This window comes from Loa loa (assembly GCF_000183805.2).
Source record: "Loa loa unplaced genomic scaffold supercont3.2, whole genome shotgun sequence".
NCBI lineage: Eukaryota > Metazoa > Nematoda > Chromadorea > Rhabditida > Onchocercidae > Loa > Loa loa.
In genome coordinates, this window is record NW_018108182.1 from 913,116 (window position 1) to 923,771 (window position 10,656).

The window sequence follows — 10,656 nt, forward strand, 5'->3', positions numbered from 1 at the left end:
AAGGAATAAATTTTACTTGCAAAATAGTAGATTGTTTTAGCAAATGTTGATCTTTTTCTACCAGCTGAATGTACAACTGATTGAAATTTATCTGCGAAGTTGCGATTTTACAGAAGTTAGGGTTAAGAATAAAATCTTAACTGAATCCTCTCGTCCATTTCCTTTTCCGAAAACACTTAAAACGAATTCCATATTGTGGATTAAATCCAGATTGTTTTAACAAGTGTTGATGGATTTGTTAGGCTTTACGGCGTGGTAAAGTCGTTCAGGAGGATAAAGATTATGCCATTCAATGCATCGACAAGACCAACCAGCTGGCCTCTAAGGACAATCGCGTCGACAATCTTCTGCTCACTCTTGGTGACGGCACGCATGTTATTTTCAAGCTTTAATAAGAACGGACAAAACCACAATGGAAGTGAATTAAACTTACAATGGAAGTGAATTAAACTTTGGCTAATTATAATCAAGTGTTGTATAGGTTCAAATACTCCCTTAATTTACGAAAGGTCCCACAACTCTCGATGATGGAACTGAACCACAGAGAATTTCCCTTATTTTTTGTTAGCTTACAACTGTTACATTTAAATACAAATGCGCTTGTCATATTTGTTTAAAATTTTATTTTGAAATAACCTATTGCTTCAGATGTATTCTGAAAATTTATTCCGGGGAAATGGATAAACCGAGGAAAGCCGAATGAATTGATTTCTTAATGTAAGATAAAGAATGGCTAAAGTAATTTTTACTTCGGAAACAACGAACAATAGAAAATTAAACAAAGTATACAGCACAATTCCGAAAGTCACAACTAAATCTTTTTGTTAAAGAGTCCAGGATTCCAAAACAAATAAGCAAAATTCGCTCTAATCATGTATTCGTGAATGAGTTTTTTTTTTAAAATGATCTAAGTTATATATTTAAAAAAACTCGTGCGATGCTGATGCAAAAAGCAAAGTCAAGAAACAGCAAGGAAAACTTACAAATATAGATTCTTGAAAATTAACAACTGAATAAAAGGAAAAAATGAAAAAGTCCAGATGCATGCATATCAATACCTAGGTACACGTTTATTTACATATAAAAACAAACATCAGATGCAGTAACAAAAATGAATATTAGCGAACACCAATGTGTTCCAAATTGGGTGGCCCGGCCGAGGTTTGTAAGAAAGCATTTTTTGCAGATGTAAATGCTTCCCTGATCAGTTGTAGATTTTCAATACTTGTCACACAGCGCGCCGTATTCTTCTGATCGTACGGTTCTTCGATAAATATCTTAAAGCGCATTGTATTGTCTGCTAACAGCTCCCTGAAAAAATGGCATTTTTTTGAGTTTTAAAATTTCGACTATAACATGGAAGTACGAACAAAGTTCAAATAATCTGAAAGTTTAAATAATTTAAATCATTAACGAAAATGATTACCTGCCATACACGCATCCATTACGAATCGATATTGCCTTATTTTTGAAATCAAAATGAGCGTAGTAATCAAAAAATGCTATAAGTAATTCACCAACTGTTTCAGTATTAAACTCACGAGCTAAAATAATTTCAAAAAATACAAAATTATTTGCAGATATACAATCAACAGAGCTAAAGAGTATAAAAGCACTGTTAACTGAACGAGTCTACATTAACAAATAATTTGGAATAAAGTTCATCAAAACATACGTGGCAATGGATATGGTAGATCTCGAAACAGTTCTAAACTGTCCAGGCTACAAGTTGCATTGAACAAAGAAGGATAGAGGAACTGAAGATTCGGTAAAACTGGTGGTAATGCTCCGCATTGCAAAAAATGTAGAACCATCAAAATGAGTGAGTAACTTCAAAAATACATTTTTTAATAGTTAACTAAAAACAAATTTATGATTCTGAAAAAGAACTTGAGTAAGGGTCAAGTAGAAATCGAAGCAAAAAGCTTTAAAAGTCTTTAAGCACTAAGTGGATACTATCCGATGAAATTATGTAATAAATTTCCAACATATATTTGCACATGAAATTAAGAATAGACCTATTCAGTGTTCCCATCATCGCGTTATTAATACCAGCATTGATGGCCCAGTGCTTTACGAGCAAACACAGTGCTGGGAAACGATCGTCAACCCTAAATGTTTGCAGTTCAAGTCACATATAAATTATACCAATTTAAAAAAATGAAATTTACTGATTATTTCTCAAGAGAGTTCATCAACACTTAGACAAATTTAGCTTACATTTGGCATTACGACAAAAAAAAGTTACCTTGAATAATAGTGAAGAAGATGTGAATTATATATTCCAGCTACGTTATTACAGTTAATGTCTATTTCCAGTTCTTCGTATGGTGCAGCCATCTCTAATTTTATTATTGGGACCTGAAATAATTCACCAAAATGTATTCCAGTACTGAGTCATATGAAAAATTCCTCAAAATACTAATGCAGTTTGATTAATACCTTTTAGCACGTTAGTTTCTAAAACTTACTTTAGCTGGTATATACTGACAAGTCTTGAACATTTGACGCCAATCCGTAACAAATTTCTTATGCAATTTCCTTAGCACGTGTATGCTATAACTGAAAATTCCAGTGTATAACTTTTCAAATACGTACTAACTCAGAGTTTTGATATATTGATGCTGGACTTGATCCAGTTGAAAATTAAACTTCAATAACAATATGTAAACACTAAAACTGATAACTTACCTTCTGTTGGCCTCAAAGCTATGATTTTTGTAAGGTTGACAAATACATAAATCCATATCTGAGTTGTATGAACCACAACCATTTACAGTTGAACCGACGGCTATCAAATTAGAATCTTTATAAACCTAAATCTTAATTGTCAGTCAAAGTTTCCAAATCTTGTAATTCAAAAATTTCGATTATTTCCGAGACAAATCAAAAGTTTACAAAAACAACCTGACGAATAAGTGTTAAAAGCTTTTGTCGGACAGTCATTTTCCATGAAAACGTCCGATCATCCTGAAAATTTCTTATCAGCTCCGTTTCAAGTTAAGCGATGCTTGATCAAAAATATAACCTTAAAATTTAATGGAAAATTTGAAAGCAAAGTTCAAAAATACTTGTCCATTGATCTGAAAATGCCTCCAGATATGTTCATCGAATGATTTGAATTCCTTTGCAAACGCTGCCCTCTTTTCTTTAATAATACTACGTACGGCTAATGTTTCTTCTACACAGCTGACTCCTAAAATGTAACGTAAGAAATTAACTGCTCAGAATAATCCCCAAAGTAAAACACCTGAACCAAAATCATCTTCAAATTCCCATAATTTAAAAGAACTTTAAAAAAATACACTACAAAATATAAATTTAATATTGCATTTCTGAATCTGCCAAAAAATTACCTAAAACTGAGCACAAGGATCCATATTTTGATCCCGAACTGCTAAAAGGTAGCGAAGGCATATTTGCAGTGTGTATGTTTACAGGAGGTAGAATCTGCAGTAGAAAGCAAGTATAATTAACTCGTCCTTAGTTTCAGGAAAATTTTATGTATGTAAATAAAATTTAAGAGATCCAGAAGGAGCTCATCTATGCACTTGAAATTTGTCAGTCAAAAGTTCCGGAAATTGCGAAGCGACGTCGAGAATAATGGTAAATGAATATTGCTTTCCAAAAAGAGCATCAGTATGTAAAATATAAGTTTCAAGCAAAAGGCAGAAGTTATCAGTAATTTTCCTAATGATATATATAAGGAAAAGATGACCAAAACTAGGATGAAAAACAAGTAAAATGAATGCCGATGCTAAAAGGTTTTGATCAAAATAAAAACCCTTCCCGTACCTCTTCTTCCAAAATTATATCTGCGTCATCGGTAACATCATAATAAGTTAAATTTCCATGTGCATTATTACTGATTAAGCGATTTTCAAATGTAACCGTTGATTTAGCTTTCACTTGCTCCATAGCTGCAAACAAAAGAAGAGTAAACAATGCGAAGCGATTTTCTAAGTTGGCTAACTTGAACTTAACTTAATCTGAGTTATGTGTTATCTTTACCTGCCTCCCCCCCCCCCCCCATCCATTTTTGACACTTTGATAAAATGAAATCATTGTTCGTGAGACAATGGAACCAGCTAATAACAAGTACAATGTTTTTTTTCAATTTCAGAGAAGCCATATTTCAGAAATCCACAGGTCAAGTAAAAAAAGCTTAACGATTTCGAAGAAATCCTAAATTTTTCAAACAGTCTAAAATTCTAAATCGAGCATAAAGTTTTTTGAATCAAATTCCTACCTATTATGTTATGGAAGCACCTTTTCCATTTAACCATACAAACTTAATAATATTGCAAAACTACGAAACCATACCGGAACGATCACTGTAACTGGCGTCCTTTGTGTTAGCTATTGCTGTGTTAGCAGTTTTCGTGAAGAGATGAAACGTCTGAAATACTTGCTTAGTGTGGAATACGATAAGAAAACCTGTGGAAAATTTTAAGGGAAAATGATCGAGATTGTTAAGATACTTGAGTGTCTTCCCAGTGATGACACAAAATCAAACTGAAAAAAATATTCATATTCAAATTTCATTTATGTACTTACATTGTTTATAGAATCAACACCTTCTTTTGACGTTGTTTTCGAATTCTTATAAAGATTCGCTTCGCAACCGGGTATCAAAGCAGTACTTGTCGATGGCATATTCAAAGGATTTGAAAAGTTCGCTTCTTGTTCCGTTTTTTCAGTCTCCTATTAAAAATTGGAATTCTGCCAATAGAAGATTCAAATAAAACGTTGAAGGTCTAATACCTCTTTTCATCCATGAAATACTGTAGTGATATGACAAATGAGAAAAAAAAATTAGAATGGATATCACATCCGAAATTTTTGAAAAGACAAACATGCTTTATGAGGACAAAGCAGATTTGCGTACTTCCTGCCTTCATGACTTTTTGAAAAAATTCATCGTGTCATTCTGCTAAAGCAAAGATGAAAAAACTTACTTTCCTAGACGGAAAATTCTTATTTTTTTCGTTTGTATCAAATACGTCTTTGATTCATCTCCTCTTCGTTTCCTGCATAAAACAGTCTGTTGATAGTAATTCTTTTTTAGTGAAGTCTGGATATGAAAATAATCATGAATAACGGCCTACCACAAAATAACCTCAACAACAGGTGAGGGGTACTGTTAACAAAAAGTAAAAGAAACTCGTTATTTATTATATAATCGTTCTTCAGAAAGCTACTAGCACTTCTAATTAGTAAGAATGAAATTGAGAACAGGATCGAAATTTTAAACTTGCATGAAGCTCTTCCGGGAAGACTCGGGAGTATTGAAATACATATTCCATTACGAATCAGCCGGGCAGAAAATTGTAAAAGAAAAAAGAAAAAAAGGCAAACAGAGAATAATGACCCTTTTACAAGTCCAGGTAACTTCATTTCATGCTTTTGTGCAATGACTTGATTTGCACCAAGCACCTCGTCTATCATTTTCACAAATTCATCGGTACTGTATCCATTTGTCGTAAGTTGAACCCAATGCGGCATTCCTAGGCGATAAAATAAGCTTGGTGATGTTGCAAAATGAAACAGACCCAAAAAAGTCTAAAAAGATGCAAACCGAACTTGATCCCAATTCGAGAAAGGAAAACTTCATTAGCATAATTATTTCTGCACTCCTAAAGCGTACGCACCTGGTAAAAGCCTTGGTGGTATTATACCCGAATATCCTGCTGATATAATTTCTTTGAAGCAAAATTATTAGATCCAAAAGTGCAAATTTAGGTCTTTTCCTGCTCTCCGAAATATCTCGAAGTATTAGCTTATAATTCCTAGTCAAAGTTTTATTTCTAAAAACACAAACTGATATCCTAGATTTCACATTTTTTCATTAAAATCACAAATTCATTTGAAGCCAAAATTTGTCCATCTCGATCAATGGTTTCTGCAGCAGTTTATTTCGAGATCAAAATGACATTTCGAAAAGCAGAATTACTTGCTGTCATCGTTTTCCTGAACCATTCAACAGCATTTTTCACAGTTTTCCATTCTTTTATGCGTCGCCAACGTTTTATCTTTCCAGAGAATTCAGATCTACCAGATTTCCCTGAAAATTTTTCAAAGATAATGAAATTGGAAAAAAAATTCAAATACCATTAGTTCTGCTTTAATAAAGCAGCATACCAAAATACCACATATAGTTTTTTGAAGTGTAATAGAAAAAGCTCAAAGAGACGAGTGAATGATAGATATGGAGAACAGTTATATACACACGGTTTTTTTATATCTGTTAAAACTCCACACGTTTTGATTATCAAGAAAAAAAGCAAAGAAGTATGTCATTAATTTTACTCAAATTCAACTGAAAATCCCTGATTGAATATCAAAGGACACATTGTTGCATTCCACCAATCTAATGACCAGTGCTGTTTAATCATTGCACTAAATAACTATTACAATTAGAAAAATGGGAGGAATAAGCAAATATTTTAAGCATACCAATCGTATGATACAAAGCTGGTGTTATAAAACCCGCATGATATAGTCGTCTTACGATACTTCGGCTGGCTGCCCAGAAGGCTTTTTTTTGATCAAAACCAAAGCCAGAACCGAAAAAGTGCGAAGCTGGCAAGTGATTAATCGTCATAAAAACATGATGACAACTTTCATCTGTGGTATCCAACTCAATGCGTTGCTCTGCCGTTAGTTTGATAACTTAAAAATATAAGGGTCACTGAATTTCGCAGGTGTCGTTTTGAATAAATGATCCTATTTTATTATAATATACAACTGACTCATCGCAGACGTATAGGTGAATTTTATTGACTTAATCATGTTCAACATCACCAAGCTTGAAAAGCTGACTTTTGCATCAGGCATTTTCCAGTTTCGATAACGATTACAAAGTCCACACAATAATTATAGTTTAACGAGCGAAAAAAACAAAAGATCAAAATTAAAAAAATCCTGCTCGGCTATTATTTGGTTTCATAAGCAGAAAAAAAAAACAACTCACCACAGGTGTTCTTGACACATTCCAGATTTGTATGCATAAGCCAGTTCATCAGAAATTCCATATAACACGGATTTTCAAAAAATTCACCCTCAATACCATCGATTGTCATCTGTTCATTCACAACTCTGTAAAATTTGGAGTATTTCAAATTTATTTGTTTGTCAGCAATTGTCAGAGCAAATTATATAGAAATGATGTACTTCGGGCTCAGTTTCATTAACCTCAGGATAGATATCTGACCTGAAGAATTCCTCAAATTCAATGTCTGGTCAAAACATGAGTAAAAAAAAAGGTCAATAAAAAAAAACAATTAAAGAAGATCAACAAAAAGGTACTGCTACAGCATTATTAGTGCAGAAAACAAAACAAAATTAACATTAAGACAACATCTACATGGGACTAACCTTGCGGCAGTGACGGAAGATACCGAGGCTTTTTCTTGCAAGTGTTTATCATTAATCAACGAAGCCTCTTTCAACAGTGGCACAGGTCCAGTTGGATCAATTTCAGAAGGTCGTGTTTCTGTTTCACCCAGCAAATACGACCTCAACTGCTGACTAAAAAGAAACCTATCATACTGTTGATATTATTTTATTAAGACCTAGATGAAATAAATATGTCAATAAAATAATCTCATATGATGGGAATATGCTACGCAAAAGTGCAGCTATAACAAAATAGACGCAACTAAATTAGTTCTCAAGGGAAGAAATTTACTGTCAAGTCAAGGAAATGGGAGAAAAAGGTTGGACTTTTATTAATTTCATATGCAAAAAATAACAACTTACAAAATTGGCTCGGCCACAGCAAGAAGACACCTGAATTTTTGTCTGGAGAGCCTTTTCAAATACATCCCATAAGTTGAAGCTTTGATAACAGTACAAAGTTGAATCACACTACCGACATCATAGTAACATACATCATTGCCATCCACACACTTCCTCAAATTCGTTTTAGCCTTGCTACGAAGTACAACGTTACCAATGGCGCAGAACTGCTGATGACGCTACAATCATTACATCTTATTAGTTTGGAATTAAAGAATAAAACTGCGACGTTTTTGAGCAATTAGGACTGTTTAAATTTAAACTTACGAATGAATATGAATGCACTCTGACTTTTCGCTGTGCATAGGCACGCATTAGTTGCCAGAATTTGCCATCCCTGCAATGCGAAATAATCATTCATAGATCTAAACAAAACTTTTAACAACTAATCAAAAGTCTTCTTTAAGAAACCCATAATGCTCTCAATGTACAATTGGATCAAAACATCGCAATTGATAATGAACAATAGAGTTCGGAATGTCAACCTCCATTTGCTTTACATTGCTTGAGACACAGAGAATTCGAAAATTCTTTTTCATACGTCAAGAATAGAATGTTTTATTATGGGGCTGTCTCCCGGAAGAGCACTGGAGAGTAACAAAGAGAAAAATGATATAAAAGAAGAAATTGTGAATAGCGACACGACATCACAGCCATTCTTACCTAGCATCTTCACTTTCAACGCTTTCATCAGACGATTCTATCTGGATTATATCTACTTCACCATTATTTCCGTCGTACTGGCCACTGCGAAAGTTTCGTCCATGACCAAGGTAATCGAATTCGTTTTTTGTAGCCATCCGGATAACACCTCTTGCAGCACGTCCTTATTTCCTGGGGAAATAGATAAATTTACACACACACAAAGACCGAAATTACTATCACTTACGCAAAAAGTTAGAGATCGCAGCCTAAACTATTCATCCGATCTATGATGCCTTTCATATCATCATGCATTAAAAAAAAGTGACCGACCAACTAGAAGATACCATGCTAATGGAATGGGCAACTGACGACGCTAGACATCTGAATTTAGACTAAAATTATCTCAACTAACAATCAACTATTCCTTAACTCTTATTCGCATTAACTCTTCATTTAAAGCCCTTATGTTAGTATTATTCAAATGAAGGATTAATAAGAATTGATAACACACAATCCAGGAGCATATAGATCGAAGTATAATTCTAATGGCCAAAGGAAACCACAAAGGCATTGCATTTCATGTGAAATCTCAATTAGACTCCTATGAAATTATTGTCTCACATAATCTATCATTGTTTGTCTTTTCAGGCCCTCTAGAGCACATGCTTACTATTGAAGAAACTGTGCTATGGATGGAACTAGAACAATCTAATGACTTTAAGTCCAAAGAGACGAGGTATTTCAGGCCTCAAATAGAATATGCAGAGTTATGATTCATATTCGCACATGGCATTAACTAATACACCTATATAAATGTGAGAAAGCAATAAGCATGACAAAAATATACAGGAAAATAAAAGCCACTGGGAACTCCCAGAACAGCCGAAAACATTCCCCATTTAAATTAGTACGTCATAACAGGACCACCGTTACCTACAATTCCGCTAAGACTTACAATTTCAATTCAAATTACGGCCGCACGTTTTTAACGGTCGTTCGGTAATAACGTTTACCGTTTGATATGTATTTTTGGGTTTGTAATTTTGTTAGTGGAATTGTCGGCTGTTTACAGGTCAAAGATCTACGGCAGAAAGATTTCAACTTCTATTTTAAATTTAAATTAATTTAGGAAGGCGCAGGCTGTTGCTGCCGTCCGTCGCATGCACATAAAATTGCTCCAGTTCTGCGCGAATCATTCTCGTCGTCTCTTAATCTCATGTGAGTATATAGTAGGTCTACTTCTCTCACGCTACTTCATTCATGATTCTAAGACGTCTGATAATACTACTATCTTTATGTCAAAAAATTGACTGGTTGCGTTTTGGAAATAGCGCATCAATTGTTTGACGGTTACCAACAACAGATTGACATTTGACTATGTGTGGCGGTTTGCATCAACAAAAAATTTTCGCGGTGACAGTGTGGATGAGAGTGGAAGTTGACATTGTTCTTAATAATTCTTCTACTGTACTAATGATATATAAATTGATTTTGCTTTATGTAAATATGGAAAATGCCCCGAACTTTCAAATATTCAGGACTTTAAAGATTTCGGAGTAGTTTAATTGCAGTTTAGACTGTTGTTTAATGATGAATTACAAGTTTTCATGTGTCAGTTATCACTTCAAATTTCATGACTGTTTGTAGTGAGAGTTCACTTTATTGAAAAACTTTTTTTATGTGCCCATAACAACTTTGAAATATTCGATTACAGCTGAAAGAGACGAAATTGCATTACTCAAACAGTCTGTTTAACTGAAATGATTTTTACTGTAAGGTTTTGTGAAAAATTGATAATACCACATATGTACTATCCAGTGAGTCTACGAATTAGCTGGTAGAATAAACGTCATTGTTTGCTAAGTAAAATCACACATAATACTTTGCAGCATCAATTAAAATAATATCAAGAAAAGAGATGTCTTGTGTTATACCAGTGAAGTTTGAGCGTTTGCCAGAATTAGCTAAACCAACGCACTATGCCCTGACTCTGTCACCAGACTTTAAAAGTTTCACTTTCCGTGGACAAGAAACGGCTGACATCGAGGTTAGTTGCATCATCATCAATAAAATTTTGATTATTGCTTGAAAATCTATCTTCAAAATTCAAAATTTCAATTTACACGTACATATATATATATATATATATATATATATATATATATATATATATATATATATATATATATATATATATATATATATATATAT

At 33.6% G+C, this 10,656-nt stretch overlaps 5 protein-coding genes across 5 annotated transcripts; 2 read left to right on the forward strand and 3 right to left on the reverse strand.

The window, feature by feature from the left end:
• Nucleotides 1-242: 242 nt before the first annotated feature.
• On the forward strand, nt 243-392 carry LOAG_09317 (hypothetical protein; the record flags this gene model as incomplete). Its single annotated transcript, XM_003144845.1, has 1 exon — nt 243-392. A coding segment is annotated over one exon (150 nt), but the record flags the coding sequence as incomplete, so codon positions are not given.
• Nucleotides 393-1,118: 726 nt separating this feature from the next.
• On the reverse strand, nt 1,119-3,918 carry LOAG_16408 (hypothetical protein; the record flags this gene model as incomplete). Its single annotated transcript, XM_003144846.2, has 11 exons — nt 1,119-1,311; nt 1,427-1,544; nt 1,676-1,830; nt 2,019-2,111; nt 2,249-2,361; nt 2,472-2,562; nt 2,692-2,816; nt 2,908-2,970; nt 3,072-3,196; nt 3,357-3,450; nt 3,796-3,918. 11 exons carry the CDS (start codon nt 3,916-3,918, stop codon nt 1,119-1,121), a joined length of 1,293 nt encoding a protein of 430 aa, XP_003144894.2.
• A 391-nt stretch (nt 3,919-4,309) lies between these two features.
• Nucleotides 4,310-5,505, reverse strand: LOAG_16409 (hypothetical protein; the record flags this gene model as incomplete). The annotated part of the gene is made up of 3 exons (XM_020449061.1): nt 4,310-4,399; nt 4,558-4,704; nt 5,359-5,505. The coding sequence occupies 3 exons, from the start codon at nt 5,503-5,505 to the stop codon at nt 4,310-4,312; spliced, it is 384 nt and encodes a 127-aa protein (XP_020307517.1).
• Nucleotides 5,506-5,912: 407 nt separating this feature from the next.
• LOAG_09319 (hypothetical protein) lies at nt 5,913-8,600 on the reverse strand (the record flags this gene model as incomplete). Its single annotated transcript, XM_003144847.2, has 7 exons — nt 5,913-6,064; nt 6,457-6,672; nt 6,974-7,098; nt 7,378-7,530; nt 7,762-7,979; nt 8,068-8,137; nt 8,464-8,600. The coding sequence occupies 7 exons, from the start codon at nt 8,598-8,600 to the stop codon at nt 5,913-5,915; spliced, it is 1,071 nt and encodes a 356-aa protein (XP_003144895.2).
• A 507-nt stretch (nt 8,601-9,107) lies between these two features.
• Nucleotides 9,108-10,534, forward strand: LOAG_09320 (hypothetical protein; the record flags this gene model as incomplete). Its single annotated transcript, XM_003144848.2, has 3 exons — nt 9,108-9,181; nt 9,575-9,663; nt 10,335-10,534. The coding sequence occupies 3 exons, from the start codon at nt 9,108-9,110 to the stop codon at nt 10,532-10,534; spliced, it is 363 nt and encodes a 120-aa protein (XP_003144896.2).
• Nucleotides 10,535-10,656: the final 122 nt, after the last annotated feature.